The sequence below is a fragment of the Alnus glutinosa genome, chromosome 8 (assembly GCF_958979055.1).
Source record: "Alnus glutinosa chromosome 8, dhAlnGlut1.1, whole genome shotgun sequence".
NCBI classification, from domain to species: domain Eukaryota; kingdom Viridiplantae; phylum Streptophyta; class Magnoliopsida; order Fagales; family Betulaceae; genus Alnus; species Alnus glutinosa.
Genome location: NC_084893.1, coordinates 27,190,409 through 27,210,552, shown reverse-complemented (window position 1 = coordinate 27,210,552; position 20,144 = coordinate 27,190,409). Strand labels below are relative to the sequence as shown.

Here is a 20,144-nt window from a genome sequence, read left to right as displayed (position 1 = left end):
CAAATTTACAAAAAAGAAAAAAGAAAAAAAGAAAAAGAAAAAAGAAAAAAGAAAACAGAAGAGGAAGAAGGAGAAAGGAAGAAAACCAAACGAAACCCAGGTGTTCCTAGTTCCTATAACCCTGCAAACGACACTATCGTATACAGAGAGAGAGTAGTTTTGGTCTACAATTTCACCGTTTGATTGCCATTATTGGAAGAGGAAGATGATAGTAATAGTGGGTCCCATTTGAATCTTTACAATCAGAGATGTCGAAGCTATTTGCGAGGATTGCTGGGTACTTCAGCAGCCGGACTCTGGCGGGGGTGGACAAAACAGGAAACCGGTACTTCACCAGAAAGGAAGAGATTGATGGTGTCAGTAAGTGGGACTCAATCTCAATCCTTTATTTGATTTTGTAATGTTTTAGGATTTGGGTTATTATATTCACTATGTATCTGCACTTTTGCATCATGGGTTGTGCTCGAATTTTGCATTGATTCCTTGTGGATTGGACTGTGTTGTGTTGTATCTTTGTATTTGTCAATTGGGTTGTCGCTGTATTGAATTAATGCTTCATGGTTTTCTTATCCTTTTATTTGCTAGAATGCAAGTATTACAATAACACGTTTTGGAGTGAAATGAGGTCTAGCTTATACACTATGATGTGTGCTAGTAGCATGAAAGATATGTGGCTGTATCTATAACTCGTGCGTTTATTATCATAGTATGAAACTTACCCTGCTATGAGTAAATCTAATGCTGTATATTCATTGATGTGCTAGTGAAAGAGAAAAGGTGGGTGGTATTCAGAGGAGAACAGGATCCAACTTCCATTCCAGGTAATTGGTTTAAGCAAATACTACTTCCTTTAAGTTCCAAATTCTTGGTTACTGCTTGCTTAAAACGTTATCACTAACCATTTATTGAGATATTGTCTTTGTTTGATCGGTTTGGGTAGAACATCTGCCCACAATTTCTATTTGAGTAGAAGATGGACATCTAGTAGACTTTTATTGTGAAATAGGTGCCAAAAAAGCTCACTTTGTTTCTATACTCAATGGTTGCTGATTTGTTTTTTGGTAGTTGAATGGATATGTTGGCTGAATGGGCAGCGCAAAAGATCTCCAACCCCTGAGGTAAACTAGAAACTATTTCTCTTAAATTTTCCTATTGAACCCCTTCACCTGTTGGGACGAAAGCAATGACATGTCTTTTAAGATCTCAGGACATAATTTCTTGAATTGCTCTCTCTGGAGAGAACTCATGGAGAGTGAGTTTGTGCCCCCCCCCCCCCCCCCCCCCCCCCCCTCTCTCCGCTTGAATTTCCAGCTTATGAAACATTTTCTTTTTTAAAAATTCGTTTGCAAGCTAGTTGACTGAAATTATCACTGACTGCATTCATTTCTTTATTTTTAGTACCTCTTCAGAGATCAATATTTTGATGAAATCAATGATCCTGGCATAAGCTATTAAGCTTGCTCGCCCCTCACTAAAATTATTGTTTTGCGCCCCTATGTGGCCACAAAAGTCGAAACAATGGGCTCATGGAACCTTGAATTCGATAGTGTAGAAGTTTCTTAGCATTGACCAGGCTGTAGGATTTTCTTTCTTCGAAGGAATTGATTGCATCAGTTTTCTACAGTTTTGTTTAACAATATTAAGTGTTTTTCTGAATTTTGATTAATTAGTTGACCGGTGAATCTTGTCCAATTTAATATGATCAAATTTTTCTTAATGGCAAGTGGAAAACTGGCTGATATTTCTTTATAGTGTTCTGCTCCTCTAATTCTGCCTTGAAGGAAAGAAGAGTGCTTAGTCATTACCATAGAATATAGTACCCAATTTTTGGTCCATCCAAAAAGTTTCTAGTGATGAGTAATCTGTAACATGGATGTCCTTGCTGTGTTAGATACTTGTTTCTATAGAACTAACTCTTGCTTAAAGAGTCATTTGTTTAGAAATGCTACATCTTAGTTGAGAGTTCTGTTGATTCCCTCTTCAGGAAATGATGGAGCTGGAAGCTAGGCGTGAACAAATTCGGCAGAATGTTGCTCGTATGGGTTACTTCTACTGTCACTTGACTCTTCTGTTTTGTTGCTTCTGCTACTTTCCTGCAAATAATTTCCTTGATATTTGTGACCATATATCTGGTGGTTAATTGAATAATCCTTGATACTTTAGTTTAGTAGCCATATATCGGATGGTTAATAGAATAAGCTTTTCTGCCATAATAAGTCTTGGACTGGCGACTTTCCTGAAAGTATCATTGAAAATTTAGAACAGGACATGAAAATCTGTAAATTGCACATCATGAAAAAAGCCTTAGAAATGCCTGTTAGTGGTGTTTTCCTCATAACTTGTTGATTAATGATATGTATTTTAAAACTGATACTTTTCTTATTCTTTTATGAAGAACCTGTTGGGATATATTGCTTCTAAGTTCTATAGATAACAATTAATTTTCAATCGCGTAACTATACATTTCAATATTAATGAATATTGGTCCTCTTTTTGTATGGTAGAAAAAATGATAGCTTAATAGATATTTAAACCTCACAGGATTTTTTTTTTTTCTTTTTTTTTCCTTTTTGTTTTTGTTTTTTGTGTTTTCCGAGGACACTCCTATGAATTTGTTTTGGGTTTATGATTGTGATGCTTTAGGATTCAAATGTGGGAGAAATTTTAAAACTGGTGTCTGCTTTGTGAATGACTGTGTCACAGTGCTATATACATAGAAGGCATATATAATGGAGACCAAACCAGTTTTTCTTTTTATTTTTTATTGTGTGTTTCTGATTTTGTCTGTAAGTTGACATCCTTTTTATGACTATAATATTGTCAAAGGGTTTAGTGTAGAATTGGTATCAAGATCTTTTAAGTTGGACTGCTTTATATCACTTTTCAGCGTAGTACGGAGACCTTAACAAACTTTCTTTTTATTTAACAAAGTTCTCAAGAAAGAAGAGGAAGAAAGGAGAGCCAAAGAAGGGAATGCACGCAAAACCAGCAGCACCGGTCAGCTGTTTACCAGAAGAAAGTTCTTGGTAGTTGTATTACAATAATTATCAATAACTGAAAATTATACTTTACTGTCTAGGTAAAGTTGGAGGTCCAGACTTGAATAGTTTCATTCGGCAATTTCCAGCCGCATCAGAAGGTATTGTAATCCTTCACAAAAATATTGCATAAAGTGAACATTCAATTAATGCCATCGAGGATTTACTAAATGTCATTGGGTCAAAGTGATAAAAGCTTCAACGTAATGTCAACTCACAAGATTTTTTGATTACTCTTTTTTTCTATGTTCTGTAAGTTAAGTGATCTGGTCAAAATTATAGACATATTCTGAAATATGAAATATTGTCACCATTATGGACTCTCAAGTGAAGATACAAGCAATGCCTTACTTATTCGCCCCCCCCCCCCCCCCCCCCCCCCCCCCCCCAAAAAAAAAAAAAAAAAAAGAAGAAAAAAAGATGCATGAACGTGTTTTCTAGTTCACCATTCAGAATAATGTCACAATTGTTGCCTGAAGCATGTATGAAGACAATTTGTTTTTACTAGTAAGAAATAGGAAATGCTAGATAACACCTTCAGCCTACAGATTCTGGGCAATTGTTGTGTTGTTGATAGAGTTGCCAATAAATGTGTACTGTGATGTTTTGTACTAATTGCTGGACAGCATGTCAAATTTTACAAGTTGTCATGTCGTACCCGTGTGGTTCAGATCAGATAACAGTGTCATACAGAACTGCATTAGCTGAATTCCTAGTCACAGTCTTTTTAGAGTAGCAAAACATGAAGCATCGACCAAACCCTAAAACCGTACAAACTAATGAACTAAATTGATTCAAAGAGTCGAACATCCTTAAAAATGTTGAAATGGACTGGGCTTTGTTAGGTCACAGTGGTTAACGATCCAGTGGTGGGAATTTTTTGTATGATTTTTTTTAAAAAAAATTATCACTAGCTTCCAAATCATATATCTAAGTTAAGCTTCTAATAGAGCTTGGGATTCCATTTTATTTTAAGGCCTATCTCCTAGTCATGGATTTATAGTTATCTCTCTGGCTTTCCCCTACCCTCTTCCTTTTTTCCTAACAGAAAATGGTTTCTTACTTGTACTGTTTATCTAATTTTTTTCTTTTAAAGTAGAATGTAATTTATGCTTTTGGTGCTCATAATGTTTCCATTATGGTGGTTATGTTTAAAGGTGACAAAGTTGAGGAAGCACCTGCTGCAATGGATGGCATGAGGTGGGTGTGCCCATATTTCTATTTATACTGTACCAAGATAAAATGATAAAAAAGCTGCTATTTGTTGAGCCTTATAGCATTTAATATAATGTGGTGAGTTGATTCATTGTTTAAGCAATTTCCCAATTTCTTTGACTCATTTTCTTTCTGATGTATGGTTTCTACTTAAATGGTTTACACCCTAAATTGGTTGGAACATTATTTTTCCCACGTGGTCTGGCCAAAAATTTCATCTTGTTATATTATACTTAATTTTACAGACAATGTTTCAAAGCAAATTCTCATATAATTTGTTAGAATGGAATCTTATTTTTTTTTTATCTTGTCCAGTATATAGTGATTCGACCTCAACTTCTGTAACCTATATCTCATATCATACATTTCAATTTCAGGAATTCCAAAGAGAAAGCGGCAGAGAAAGCAAAACCAGACAAAGAGTAAGTTCATTTCTCTTAGCTCTGCATGTAGGCATGCATGGTACAGCCAAGACCTTAGAGACATGAGATAACAATGAGATGGAAATGTTGTCAGTGCCCTTGTTCTGTCAATCAAAAGCCAACTAACACAACTTAGAACTGAATGCGACTTATTGATCTTCAATAACTTCCTTAGCCAGATCGAGGAAAAGAAAGCAAAAGCGATTCTGTAGTAGTATTAGCCTCTTACTTTGTGCGCAACAAGTTCCTAACGAATCTTAATGTTTCTACATTTTTAAACTTATTCTCAGGTATTCAGAGCCAACAGGATCTGGCCAGACGTTTAGGCCAGGGACATGGCAACCCCCAACATGAATTATGATCTCACTTTAAGGGGCTCACCAACACTAATCTGCATGGTCTAAGCCATACCCCTGGTTTCCTTTTCCCAACTTCGATGACCTTATTCAACTCACTCCACTGATAAAACTCGGCATTGATTCATGGATGGAGCCGAGGGCTGAGCCACGTATAAATGTGAGAGGGCCTTCAGCCTCCCAATTTTTTTGAAAACCCCTTAAAGTATGCATTTAGTTTAGTTTTCTTTTGGTTTTGCCCCCGACGTGAAAATAGCTTCTTTTAGATTTGCCTTCCAGCGTGTTTTGAATGCTATGTGCTTATAGCCTTATAGGTTTGCCCCCATAGCACACATCCTGGTTCCGCCCTTGGATGGAGCTAATGTTGTAGAACACTGCACAATACCATTCTTAACCTCTTATCAGTGTTCTCTGGACTTTTGGGGGCTCTTTTTTTCTTTTCTTTTGCATATGAATTCTGGTCCAATTTTCCCACCAATATACAAATGAGTACTTTTTTTCCCACTGAAATTATAGTTTACTGAGATTAATTTTATTGATAAGTTTACACACATTATTCTTGTACCGTGACTACACCTTCTATCTATTACTGCAAGAGAGATGTTATTTAAACTAATGTTCATTGACATATACAAGTCTTTCTGCATTGGTATTAGAGAATTATTCTTATAAATTAGAGTGGTCTTGTAGTCACCTTTAGCGGAGGAGATGGGTGGCTTTGCAGGTACTCTTGACCTATTGCGGTGGCTGAGTATGTGGGTGTCATTAAAGAATAATAGCACCTTCAATTTATAGCTTTATGGAATTGAAAAATAAATAAATACAAGAAGTCAAAGAGGTTATTGAAATCTAATATACTTGTAGTATTCACCGACTTCGCCGATGCGTGGAAGCTTGTAACCATTCTGACAACTTTAAGACTTGAAAACTATATGGTAAGAATTGTCTAAAATCTGACGTGGAAGCATCTTCACATGCACAACAATGGATATTAAACAACGGGGCTAAAAATAGTTGAGGATGTTTTAAGAGAATTTAATAGGTGATTGTAAATTTGAGAGATCACTTATGAAACCTATTTGATCGAATCGAATAAGTCGTTAAACAGTCCAATTTTTATTTGGTCAGGTGGATTTCATAAGTAGTCTCTCAAAATCACTTACTTGAATTCTCTTAAATTCGAATAAATAATTGTAAAAGATTATAATCCTTAAAAATGGTTAATAACAATTCTTTTAACTTTTTTAAGGAAATGATTGGAGTACTAATGTTTTTATAACAACTTCGTTATAAATTGGCGTCGCAGTTCATGTGAGATTACTATATCAATAACAATTAAATTTAATTATTTAGTAATTGACGTGACAAGTGTATTAGAAGTCATATTGGCCAAACAATTTTCATTTTTTTTTTAAAGAGATTTTTATTTTTATTTTTATTATTTTTTTTTATGGGTATTCTAGCCTCTCTCGCGTACATATCTGTCTAGTTGGCATGTTTCATCTATTATTAATTTTTTTAAAATTAATTTTTAATTAAAGGCCAATGAAATACGTCAACAACGAGAGGATGCCCAAAAAAAAGAAAATGTTAAAAAAGGAAATATTCCTTCGCTTTCCAGAAAACTCGAAGGGCCAGGTGTCAATCAGAAACATTATTAAAAGTACAATCAAACGTCAAAGTCAAACAGATTTCACACGGGCCCATCCTGATCCCCTACCGTTCGATTCCCTCTCCACTCCCATCCAACGGACAAGATAAACCCCGCCTGAACCACTCATAATTTACCGAACTGCCACTAAGCCATAAGCCCCTGCTATTACAGAACAACTCCATTGTTGTAGAATCTTCGGGACTCTCCGTCGAGACAATAAAGTTTTCCACAATCCATGCATATGGCCACGTCAGCATCTCCGGTCCAATTCTCTTCGACGCTCTCGAGGCTCTCTGCGGCGTCGTTTCCGCCGTCGGCTTCTAGGATCACGGCCTCGTCAACGTCGTCGTTTTCGCTAGCCTCGGTTTCGTTTGCGAAGCAGAAGCAGCGGACTCTGAGATTATCTTCGGCGCTTCGGTCGCTGAGCTGCTCGGTTCCACGGTGGGGCCACGGCGTCAACTGGCGGTCACCGCTCAGACTCCGCGCCCAGGCCCGGGCCGCTGCTCCGGTTCTCCAGCGGCTCGAGCGAAAGCTATCGACTCTTGGTATTGTTCTTTTGCTCTGAATTGTGACACACACACACACACACACACACAGAGGTGTATGTATGAGTCCTGAGGAAATGGTGGAAATGTTAAAGGTTGTAGTTTTTTATTATATTTGGTTACAGAGGAAATGGAAATGGTCATTTTTGTACGTAAAGTTCTACTCTTCCATGGATTTGTGCATGTGTGGTATGCTTGGTTGCTGAGAAAATGTAGGACAGAAGAATATGATAGCTAGTCTTGAGGGTTATTTGTTTTATTTACTACTTTTCTGTTTTTGTGGGGACTCAATAGATGGGATATCGAAGATGGCTGTTTGACTTGTTTGGGGTGGTTTCTTTTGATATAATTGTTGGTAAAATAAAGCAACGTGTCCGTGCTTATTTTTTGGTATTTGTTGGTTTAGTATTTTTGGGCTGTAAAAACACGTCTGGTTGGTTACTGGTAAATTGTGGAAAAAGATTAGAGTTGTTAATTGTGAAAAAGTTTGTGGTTGAATTCATGTTTTTTTTTTTTTTGGGAGAGATTTGTTAATGGTATTTCTATATAAAGCAGTGGATATTTGAGTTCGGTGGGGAATTTGAATTTGTTTGGTTAATTTATCTTGGGTTATTACAACGAATATAGAATGTCTGAGTAGATTCTTTCAGTGAATCATCGTCACACAAACTTTTGACTAGTTTTTTGCCCCATTTAATTTATTCAGCTTCTGAACATGCGTTCAAGGGAATATTGACCAGTCTTCCCAAGCCTGGAGGTGGCGAGTTTGGGAAATTCTATAGTTTGCCTGCTCTGAATGATCCAAGAATTGGTATGTACGTATGTTAAATTTATTCTACTGAGATATATTATATGTATTCTTTGTTTGTTCATAAATATAATCCTCTAGCTAAGCATGCTTTAATTGCATTCTAGATTCTATTTTAAATCTTTTTTTTTTTCTCAACGTCCACTTCATTTGTTTTATCTGGCATCAAGTATATTCATGGCAAGAAATGTGTTCTTATAATTTCCTGAATGAATCGTATTCACTATATTCTGATGATGATTTAATTTTATTTCACTTATCAAAAAAAAAAAAAAATCATATTCAATAATTTCTTGACAAAGTCATATTTGCCTTTTTGTGTATTGCAGACAGGCTGCCATACTCTATAAGGATACTTTTGGAATCTGCTATACGTAATTGTGACAACTTTCAAGTTACCAAGGATGATGTTGAAAAGATTATTGATTGGGAGATTACATCCCCTAAGCAAGTTGAAATTCCCTTCAAGCCTGCTCGTGTGCTCTTGCAGGTTTGTTGCTTGATTTCAGAGATTGTGTTGGTTTGAATTTTGATAAGAATAGTCCACATTGTAAGGCTTGTTGCTTTTACTAGGACTTTACTGGAGTACCCTCAGTGGTCGACCTTGCTTGCATGCGGGATGCTATGAATAAGCTCAGCGATGATCCTAACAAGATCAATCCGTTGGTTTGTAAATTTTCCATTCTATGCAGTTAAATTTTATTGCATAATTAAATACCAGTGAGTTTCATCTGCAGTGTTTTTAGACGTCTATGTGTTATTTTTAGTCTTTATTCCTATTATCAGGGAGGCACAAATAGCTAGTAATGAAAATGTTATCCTTCAGATGAACATAGTTGTTGTTCTGATCAATGGTAATTCTTATATTTTTTTAGAGCATGCTGATATTTAAAAGAGCCTCAAAAGTTTGATTATATTGTTATTTGTGTCCCCTGACCCCCAATGTTGCACATATATGAAATTTAATATGATAATTAATACCTTGGCTGGATATGAATTGAATAATTATAGTCCATTTTGAATGTTGGTTTTTACATTACACCTTGTCCATGTCATGTGACTCATTTAGGGATTTCATTTCATATGGCTTTAACAATATATATTTGCATCCAGGTTCCAGTAGATCTTGTTGTTGATCATTCTGTTCAAGTTGATGTCGCTAGATCCGAAAATGCAGTACAGGCTAATATGGAACTTGAGTTTCAGAGAAATAAGGAGAGATTTGCTTTTCTTAAGTGGGGATCATCTGCTTTCCATAACATGCTTGTTGTTCCTCCTGGTTCTGGAATTGTTCACCAGGTAAGGAATCTGGCATAATTTATTTGCACAAAAATCTCCTTTAATTGCGTGGCAACTTGGCTAAGTTTTGACGTGCTTTTCTCAGTTTGGCTTAGGGCACTAGATTGCAAATGTCACCTAATGTGCACCATATTCTTTAGAGGACGAAATTTGTGGTGCAAACTATTCTTTAGAGTGCGAAATTTTTTGGTGCACCACCATGCCTGTCTTTGAGCCTCTGTAGATAGGCTTTGCTTGCTGTTAAACCGGTCACTTTTGTTGATGGAAATTGATGGATTTGGAACCATGTCTTTCTGATTGTAGGTTAATCTGGAATACCTTGGAAGGGTTGTTTTTAACACTGATGGCATTCTGTACCCTGATAGCGTGGTTGGTACTGATTCCCACACAACTATGATTGATGGGTTGGGAGTTGCAGGTTGGGGAGTTGGAGGAATAGAGGCTGAGGCAGCAATGCTTGGTCAGGTAAAGTGTGCTGTATTTGGAAGGTATTCTATCTGACTTGACTCAATGCATCATCCAATCTATTAAACTACTTGAAAGTCTGGAAAAGCATTGACGTCGTATGATCATGCTTTACCATGAAATGCATGCAATAGAGGACACTAAAGAAGAGATTTATCATGTAATACTGGATGCGAAATTCCTTGTTCAATATTGGAAACTTTGCAATTTTTATCTCTGGGATACTAATTGTGAACTGCATCCTAATTCATACTTCCATTCTTTTTATGGAACTGGTTGTATGCAGTGGGCAATCGAGCTGTTTGTTTTCTCCATGTTATTGTACTGTACATGACATTGATTGCATCCTCAGATACGTTCAGGATAAAACATGTGGTTTCTCAGGTCCCTGTGTGATCAAGTGGCCTCATGCTGATTAGGGAACAAACTTAAATAAGTTAATAATTTTTATTACGCAAATTGGACGTTCCTTGTGGGAGCATTTTCATTGGTGAAGGAGATTAGCCTTTTCAGTTAAGCCCTGCTCTTTTGGGTTTATCTAGCTGAAGTTCATAACCTTCTCCCACTGCCATGACCATTTTTAATTGACACATACTAACTATCATTCTTTGGTAAAGATACATGCATAATTGAATTTGTGTCTGCTTGGACTCTGTATCTGCAAATTCTACAGCCAATGAGCATGGTGTTGCCTGGTGTTGTTGGATTCAAGTTGTCGGGGAAACTGCAGAATGGTGTCACTGCTACTGACTTAGTTTTAACTGTGACCCAAATGTTGAGGAAGCATGGTGTTGTTGGCAAGTTTGTTGAGTTTTATGGTAATCTAATGATTTTGGAACTGCAAAGGTTTGAAATTTCAATTATTGAACTTCATCTCTGTAAAAATTTGAAATTCCAGTCACTGGACTTCATCTCTCTATTGTGTATACAGCTCTAAGTCATTTGCATATGCATACAGGTGAGGGTATGGGTGAATTATCCCTAGCTGATAGGGCCACTATTGCTAACATGTCTCCTGAATATGGGGCAACCATGGGCTTCTTCCCTGTTGATCATGTCACATTGCAGTATCTCAAATTAACAGGAAGAAGTGATGAGACAGTGAGATTTTTCTTCTTCTCCTTTATTTATTTTTTATTTTTATTATCGGAGAAGAGGTGCTAAAGATTTTGGGGAGTCAGATGAAATTTTATTATTTGGCGTGACCATCATTTTCCTCATATAATAGGTGTCAATGATAGAAGCATTTTTGCGAGCAAACAAAATGTTTGTTGACCACAATGAGGTACTGTCTCCTGTTTCTAATTGTCTTCATTAATTGAGAGTCAATTCAAGATGGAAGTCTTAGATATGAGGTTAAGAATACTAGTTTTTGTGATCCAGCCTCAACAAGAAAGAGCATATACATCTTATCTGCAGTTGGACTTGGCAGATGTTGAACCCTGTGTTTCAGGACCAAAGCGGTATGCTTTATTCTATTGTCATATTCTTTTTCCTCCCCTTTGATTCATATTTTTAGTTTATTCTTTAATCCGTGATTTATTACTTGTTAACAGGCCCCATGATCGAGTTCCATTGAAAGAGATGAAGGCTGACTGGCATGCATGTCTTGATAACCAAGTTGGGTTTAAGGTGGGTTGCAAGTAGACCTGATCATGTGCCAGGGCTAGGCTGGCCTTATTTGGTTTGGCTTTTTCATGTTATAAAGAAAAATATCAACGCCCAGGCTGGAGGTCACACTTATATTTTCAGTTAAGTCCAATCCTAAAGATAACTGTTAAGTCTGAATTCTACACAATAGACTCTGAAGCCCGAGCCCGACCTTCTTGCGCTTCATCATCAACTTCTTCTTTTAGTATGATGGACAATGTCCTTCCCTTTTTGGTTGTCTTCAAAAAACTGAAAGCATTTGTCCCTGATAATTTCTCATGGTATCCTAAAACTTCTTTTTTTTTTTCAAAAAAATAAAATTAAAATTTGAAGTAGGTTTGCTCTTTTTCAACTTTGAGCCTAACTCTTTTATCCCATCCAAGGACATCTTAGGAAGAGCGTTTGTTTTATTAAAATGTGTGCAATTTTGTAAACTTTATTTACTCTCAGAGGGACTATCATTTTAACATTTTTTTACCTAAACAAATGTCATTTTTTTTTTTTAAAGATTTTCTTTCCATTCTTTGAAAATGCTTTATGTCAGTGGGCTTGTAGTGTTCTTGGGCTAGTTGGGCTCGTAAGCACCTAGCCTTAGTGCAGCCCAAAAACCTAATTGGAACTGATCTTGACCCTGGCCTGTCCTTTCAAGCCTGAAATATGAGCCCATGCCTGCTCTAACAAAGACGGGCTCTGCTGGGCTAGGCAGACTGCCCAGTCCAAATGAATGCAGTTTGCTGATCCAAGTTTTTTCATTTGGTTCTTTTATTCTTGTTTTTTCATTTCAATTTTAGCGTTCAATAGCTATTACCTGATTTTTCTTTTCTTTTGATAAGTAACCTGTTTTGTAATTCTTTTATTGACTAGTTTGGTTATTTCTTTTTGTTTTAGTTTAAACATGTTTATCCTAGGATTGGGCATCTTAATAAGTGATCAGAGCAAACTTTAGAAAATTGGACTTTTAGTTTAGTTTTCAAACCTGAAATGTATAAACAATTAAACTTTACTTTTTTTATTCAAGTCTACCTATGGTTCTGAATGACATCATGATGGCAGTAGAACCGAGAATGCATTACATAGAAATTTAACTTCTAGACGTGATTTCAGACTCATTGATTGTGTGTGTGTGTGTGTGATTTTTTATTTATTTTTTGATTTGTTTCCCATGCCTGTAATTGTGATCTTTCTGTTTTTTACAGGGCTTTGCCATACCAAAGGAAGAACAAAATAAGGTGGCAAAATTTTCATTCAATGGACAACCTGCTGAACTTAAGCATGGTAGTGTGGTCATTTCAGCTATTACGAGTTGTACAAACACATCAAACCCTAGTGTCATGCTTGGGGCTGGTCTTGTTGCAAAGAAAGCCTGTGAACTAGGTTTGCAGGTGAGTTTTGGCTTCTGAAATGAACTTTCTATTTCTCATATGGTAGGATATTTTTCTGACATGTAATTGAAATACTTATGAACCAGGTTAAACCGTGGAATAAAACAAGTCTTGCTCCTGGTTCTGGAGTTGTTACAAAATATCTGCTCCAGAGGTATGCCAGTTTGTCTTTTGATTACCTGATCATTAAACAGCTCAACTCAACTTATTTAAGCCTTAGTCTTTTGAGTGCCTGATATCTTTAGCAAAGAAGTCACATTTTTTCCCATGTGTATTTGTAGTGGTCTGCAAAAGTACTTGAACGAGCTGGGCTTTCATATTGTTGGTTATGGCTGCACAACATGTATTGGCAATTCTGGGGAACTTGATGAATCAGTCGCATCTGCAATTTCAGATAACGGTATTACTGTGAACTATGCTTTCATTACTTTTTAGCAATGAGAATAGATGAAAATTTCATATCTATTTTATACCAATTCAGAACTCCTTTGAACATAAGGCTTGTCTGAATTCATTTTGCTGTTTACATGAGTCTTTTTACAGTTTTGTTTTATGTGCTACATCTACTGCAAAAGATTGATCATGCCTGTCTTCGTAAGCTTCAACCAATGTTCTTGTTGGCCGTTTTATGTCTTTTAGATGAACTATGCTTCTTTTTTTCTTTGTTCAATCATAAGCTCAACTTGGGTTGCATTTTATCAGTCTCTGCTTTGAAGTTTTAAAAGTTCCGTTTTAGTTTCAGGTCCTTATATTCTCTTAGGTTTTTCAATCTACTTTATTTTTCTCTTTTATGTAATTCTCTTCATTTACCTTTACAGACATTATTGCTGCTGCTGTTCTTTCTGGAAACCGAAACTTTGAAGGCCGTGTTCATCCATTAACAAGAGCTAACTATCTTGCTTCGCCTCCTTTGGTTGTTGCCTATGCACTTGCTGGCACGGTATGGGCATAACTTTAAGTGGTCATAGACGCCTTCTTTTCTTTTTCTTTTTTCTTTTTTTACCTTTTTGGTTCCTTTTTTGAAGGACGCTCCTTTGAATGTTATCAAGATATCTCTCAAATGATTGACAAGTAGACTTGACCAGCAGTGTCTTAATGAATTTAAAGTGAAGCTAAATATAACTTGATGATTTGAACTTAAAGGACAAAGCCTTTTAAGATATTATGCAGTCATTCTTCGTGTTATGCATAAAACGTTTACCCAGATATGGCATGACCTTTCAGGACTAGCAGTAATATGTAATCCTGGCAGAGGTCATCTATAGTGTTACTTCGAGAGTGGGAGTTAGATGGTACTTAACAGCATGCTTTCCCTTCATTTGTTTGTGCCCTTTGATTGAGTCCTTTTAAAAGACCCAAAAGATCCCCCAAGGGGTGTGTCTAACTACCTCATAGATAGCATCCACAAAACACTGAATTAGCCTAGAAATTTATGAATTTTTTTGCTATCTCTCACGACCTTTCAGTCCCCAGTTTCACTGGAAAATTGGAAGGTCACAAATCGCCCTCTTCAGTTGCAAACGTGAAATGATGCTAAAGCTGGACCCGTGACTATGAAAAATGACTGCTCAGTCGAGGAGTAATTCTATTAGTACATTAAGTGTCCATCGAGTGTCTATCAAAAAATGAGGTGGCTTTTAAAATTACCATTGAGCGTGTGATTAATCAAATGATAATTTCGATCAAATGGTGATTTTAAAAGTCACCTCATTTTTTTATGGACACTTGATGAACACTTAATGTACTAATAGAATTACTCTCAATCGAGACTTGAGTCACCTTGGAGTAAGTCAAGCCACATACTCAACAACGTCTCTGTCTGAATTGTGGAATTGTGGAATCCCTAAATCAAAACACACTAGAATAACTTCAGACACTGGATCTACTTGTATTCAAAAATTCTGGTCTTCTTCAATCTGGTTCTCAAACCAATCAGGGAACTTCCAAAGACCATACGATTCAATCCTTAGATGTCCATGTTCACATTTGCTGTAGTATTCTATACTTAAGTTTTAGATAGCGGTTCAAACTTGTAGAAATCTAGGACATTTATCTATGAACCTGATTTTTCCAAACAATGGGAGTTAGAAAGGTATGTCTATAATTCATAGTCTCTAAACCCTGCTTCTTCCAGCATCCCCCCTCCCCCTGGTAAAACAAAACTATATCCACGCTGGCCCTACCAGGAAAATGACTCACCTTTTTCTTGTATTACTGCTTAATCTCAATTGTCACATCCTTTTGATGATTCCAGGTTGACATCGACTTTGATAAAGAGCCAGTTGGAACAGGGAAAGATGGGAAAAGTGTGTTCTTCAAAGATATCTGGCCCAGTAATGAAGAAATAGCAGAGGTAGATGACATTTGGTCGATATTTTATGATAGAAACTATTTATGGTGAAACTTATCTAATAATTGCACCCGAATGAATGTCAAATGTTATTCATTTATAGGTTGTCCAATCTAGCGTGTTGCCTGATATGTTCAAGAGCACTTATGAGGCTATCACAAAGGGCAACCCTATGTGGAATCAGCTGTCAATCCCTTCTTCCACCCTTTACTCTTGGGATCCAAACTCAACCTACATTCATGAGCCACCATATTTCAAGGACATGACTATGGACCCACCTGGTCCTCATGGAGTAAAAGATGCCTACTGCTTGCTCAAGTTTGGTGACAGTATAACCACTGATCATATATCTCCAGCAGGGGCTATCCACAAGGATAGCCCTGCGGCAAAGTATCTCCTTGAGCGTGGGGTTGCTCCCAAGGACTTCAATTCCTATGGTAGTCGTCGTGGCAATGATGAAGTCATGACAAGGGGTACCTTTGCCAATATTCGTCTTGTCAACCGGCTCTTGAATGAAGAAGTGGGCCCAAAGACAATTCACATCCCAACAGGAGAGAAACTTTACGTGTTTGATGTGGCGATGGTGAGTTCCATGCTATCGACTTTTTGACAGTTGTTTGTCAAATTTATCTATACCTGCTTGTGTGCATAATACTTGGATACCCTTTTTGGTGTCTGTCTGATACAATTCAGTCTCTGATGTTTTTATGGAGATGGAAATGGATGAATTGAGACTAATATTTCCTTGTAACTAATCTGTTTCATAATTCTTTGCTTTTCATTTTTCAACTTCCTTTTCATCTCATTTGCATATCGACCTTTTCTGAAAATAGTCATGTCGGGGAAGCTACTTGGTAGATTATTGTTTATGCCTAATTCATTTCCTTAACAAGAAAAAAAGATATGCATATGTAGAATTTACAGAAAAAGTTATATGACTCATTGCATATCAAAATTCTGAAGTGATTGTTCAGTTTTGGTTCCTTTTGGAACATCATTAGAGTGTAGCATGAGCATATTGTTGCCTATGCAGAAATATGTTTCTTCTTTACTGACACTTTTTATCTAACACTTAAAATATCGTCCCATTTGCAGAAGTACAAGGCTGCTGGGCAGGAAACAATTGTCTTAGCCGGAGCAGAGTATGGATGTGGCAGCTCTCGAGATTGGGCTGCTAAGGGTCCAGCGCTACTGGTGAGTTTTAAATCTTGATGTTCCTCAATATCTGCCTAATGTTGCGTTGATATTGCTCCTCTCTCTCTCTCTCTCTCTCTCTCTCTCTCTCTCTAATTCTATTACTTGGTTGGTTATAAACTAAATTTTGCGTAACAGGGAGTGAAAGCTGTAATAGCGAAGAGCTTTGAGAGAATTCATCGCAGCAATCTGGTCGGAATGGGGGTCATTCCACTTTGTTTCAAACCTGGTGAGGATGCAGACACACTAGCATTGACGGGTCATGAGCGGTACACGATAGACCTTCCAAGCAAAATCAGTGAGATAAGGCCTGGCCAAGATGTAACTGTGACAACTGACACTGGCAAATCTTTCACGTGCACGGTCCGCTTTGATACCGAGGTACTTGCCCCATACTTTCCATTGTTTGGATTATTGATTTGTATAAGAGAAAGGGGGAATAAATGGAGTTGGTTATTGTGGAGTTGGCATATATTAATACAATTGCTACTTCTTCAGGTGGAGTTGGCATATTTTGATCATGGTGGCATTCTTCCATACGTCATCCGAAACCTGATCAAACACTAAACAATGGAGCTCCTGCATCAGCTGTCTTGCTCCTTGTGATCTCCTTCCCAGAATTTCTTTAGGGACAATGCCTTGCCTTTCTAGACATTAGGAACTATAGTAAGAGCTTCAAATTCATTATAAATTTATGTCCCGTTTTCTGCTTAGCTCAATGAGGTACCCAATAAAACTGTGAAGAAAGTTGATCATTGTTTGCTTCCCGTTCTTCATGGGATTGGGAGGGTTGCATGAGGGTGTACTTGTGTGATTAATATGCGAGATTGGCGTAACTACCAAGTTTTTACATTTTCTTAGTGAGAAAATAAATTAAAGAAACAATCTATATGTTATCTTTGTTGTTGATGGGAATTCTCTGTTAAGATCCTATGACTCATATTTATACTACAACCACAATGATTCAATAATATGAGTCTTTCATAATTGCGGAAGAAATATAGTTCACTAATAGACCGAAGGATAAAGTAATTCGACTCGATTCACATTTAGATCATGAATGTTTGGAATCCATATTATGCAAGGAGACATTTGTATTGCTAATTCGAATTAAAGGGTGATATAAAATTGGTCTATTTTCAGCATTGTACCTACAATTAGCACATTAATCATAGTTAGAAGCTCCAGCTATCTATCAAGATGAGAGTCAATATTATCACTATCCTCAAAATGCACGGAGTGTACACCCAATTGATGTACAAATATCATTACTATGGTTTCAATTGCCATATGAAAGGTAGGAGTTTCTGGAGTGTGAATATCCCTCAGGATTGTTCTTGCTGTTGGAGAAGTCTTCTTAAACTTCGGAATGTTGTTAGGGACTTTATTTTTTTTGAGGTTGGAAATGGTCAGAATATTCATTTATGGTTTGATAATTGGCATCCTTGTGGTGTGTTGATTGAGAGGTATGGTTCTCGGGTTGTTTATGATGCTAGAAGTGGGCTAAATTCTAAACTTTCTTCTGTTTTGAGTAATGAGAATTGGTGCTGGAATCCGGCCAGGTCTGAGGATCTTGTTGCTATTCAAAATCGCCTACCTGAAATTGTTTTGGGCCATGTTGATAAGCCAGTTTGGAAGATTGCTCGAAATGGTTCTTTTGTGAGTTCTGAAACCTGGATTTTCTTGAGGGATAAGAAAGCTGAAGTTGAATGGTGGCATCTGATTTGGTTTCCTTATGCTATCCCAAAACATGCCTTTATTCTTTGGTTAGTAGTACATAACAGGTTAACAACAAGTGATCGCCTTCTTGTTTGGGGTTTCAATGGAGATCCTCTTTGTGGGTTCTGTCATCATGTTATTGAAAGCAGAAATCATCTTTTTTTTTAGTGTAGTTTTAGTTCCAGAATTTGGAAGTCTTGTATACAGAGGTGTCCTGGTGTGCCTTGTTCACTTGACTGGCAGGTTTTGTTCTCGGAGGGTTACAGAAATTGGAAGAAGAAAACTATGTTGGGGGTTTTGTGTAGGTTGATTTTTGGATCTGCTATACATGGTTTATGGAAAGCTATAAATGCTATTCGGTTTTGTGGAGTTCCTTATACTGAGGAGCAGATTCTTAAGAGGATATTTTGGGATGTTAGAACCCGGATTTCTGGGAAAGGCTCTTTCAAGAAGACTAGAGAAAATGTTTTGCTTTGTCAGATTTGGAATTTGGATGATTCTATTTTGAACTAATTCCAGTCTGTTTTTTTTTTTAGTTTGTTGTTGTTTGGTTGTAATTTGTTTTGTTTTGTCGAGAGATGTTGTTTTGTTTGGCTGCAGTTTTGTTTCTGCAGTTTGGATGGTTTGTTGAGTTGCTTTTGTGTAACTCTGTTTTGGTGGTTTAGTTGTTAATAATATGCTTACTTATTCATCTAAAAAAAAAAATTACATCATAAAACAGATCACAAATCACAAAAATTTTGTTCAAACATTACAGTTAGGAGATGGACAAGAGCTAGGTAGAAGAATGAAAACAAACATTTCTCTTACAATTATATGCTAAGCTTTTACATATGCAATGACAGAAATTTTATTTTTTATTTTATTTTTTAAAAAAAGCCACTCTCAATTTCGGACGTGACAATTCAAGCAAAGACAGAAATTTCCTAAAAACCGATTTGTATGAAATTTTATACAACCCACGTATAAGATTGACATGTGAGAATCGTATGTTTTTTTAATAGCGTGTACTTTTCACATGCTTTTTTAATACCATTAATAAAAAAACATGTGATTCTCACATGCCAAGGGATACATGACAATCTTATATGTGGGTTGTATGAGAAATTTCTATCATTCAAGTACTACTTTTTATATCAACTTCTAAACATGCAATAATACTTTCATGTAATTAATGTGATAATTCCACATGAATTGTCATGTTATTTTATTAGTTTATTTGTTATTTATCATATCAGTTAGAGCACTAGCAATAGTTTTCATAAATCTCATTTATTTTTTTAAATGTAAAAAAAAAAAAAAAGAATTATAAAAAACTCATTGATCGAATAAGATTTTCTTGTTCCATAAACTAAAAAACCATAAAGGGAACCAAAAGTTATATCTTAAATTTAGGAAATCAAAAGTGATTTCCTTAACATTTATTTTTTAATATAAAAAAACTCTATATTTCCGCTCTCATTCCTCTATTATTCATTTGAAATAATATTTAAATGATTTTATTTCTTCTATTTTTTTCCATAGCATTTAATTTACAGAATATTTAAATGGTATGATAATGATAAGATAAGCTATTGTGAAGTATATTTAAATAAAGAAATAAAAAATGATAATTTTTTAAATTAAATAAAAATTTAAGAGAAGCAATGGTTAGTACTCTTAATACATAATTAATTTAATTTAATTATGATTAATATGATAATGTAGCGTGGAAGACACAAGCAATTATAAAATAGAAGCATATTAACCAAACAATTAATTTTAATTTTTTAAACCAAAAACAAATATTAAAAATGGAAAATATCACTTCGCTTTCCAGAAAACTCGCTACCATGGCGCCAAACGTCTAAATCAAACAGATTTCACGTGGCCCCTTCCTAATCATTCACCGTCCGATTCCCTCTCCACTCCCATCCAACGGCCAACATAAAACCCGCCTGCACCACTCCTAATTTACGGAACTGCCACTGGGCATGACTCCCTTCATCATTCTTGTAGGAAGCTCAGAGTTCAGACACTCTCTGAGTCTCTGTAGAGAAAATAGGGT

General features: G+C 36.3%; 3 protein-coding genes across 3 annotated transcripts; all 3 read left to right on the top strand.

Moving 5' to 3' along the window:
* LOC133875314 (uncharacterized) lies at positions 1–5,584 on the top strand. The gene is made up of 9 exons (XM_062313410.1): positions 1–360; positions 765–821; positions 1,066–1,118; positions 1,985–2,036; positions 2,932–2,997; positions 3,080–3,139; positions 4,196–4,238; positions 4,631–4,675; positions 4,966–5,584. Exons 1-9 carry the CDS (start codon positions 249–251, stop codon positions 5,027–5,029), a joined length of 552 nt encoding a protein of 183 aa, XP_062169394.1. The 5' UTR covers positions 1–248; the 3' UTR covers positions 5,030–5,584.
* Positions 5,585–6,697: 1,113 nt separating this feature from the next.
* Positions 6,698–17,274, top strand: LOC133875277 (aconitate hydratase, cytoplasmic-like). Its single transcript, XM_062313355.1, has 20 exons — positions 6,698–7,230; positions 7,937–8,041; positions 8,368–8,528; positions 8,612–8,704; positions 9,152–9,337; positions 9,641–9,802; positions 10,476–10,620; positions 10,761–10,903; positions 11,031–11,087; positions 11,186–11,265; positions 11,359–11,434; positions 12,649–12,834; positions 12,921–12,988; positions 13,116–13,234; positions 13,653–13,774; positions 15,089–15,187; positions 15,288–15,767; positions 16,280–16,378; positions 16,517–16,759; positions 16,877–17,274. Exons 1-20 carry the CDS (start codon positions 6,921–6,923, stop codon positions 16,943–16,945), a joined length of 3,003 nt encoding a protein of 1,000 aa, XP_062169339.1. The 5' UTR covers positions 6,698–6,920; the 3' UTR covers positions 16,946–17,274.
* A 334-nt stretch (positions 17,275–17,608) lies between these two features.
* LOC133876322 (uncharacterized) lies at positions 17,609–18,610 on the top strand. The gene is made up of 2 exons (XM_062314596.1): positions 17,609–18,232; positions 18,341–18,610. The coding sequence occupies exons 1-2, from the start codon at positions 17,609–17,611 to the stop codon at positions 18,608–18,610; spliced, it is 894 nt and encodes a 297-aa protein (XP_062170580.1).
* Positions 18,611–20,144: the final 1,534 nt, after the last annotated feature.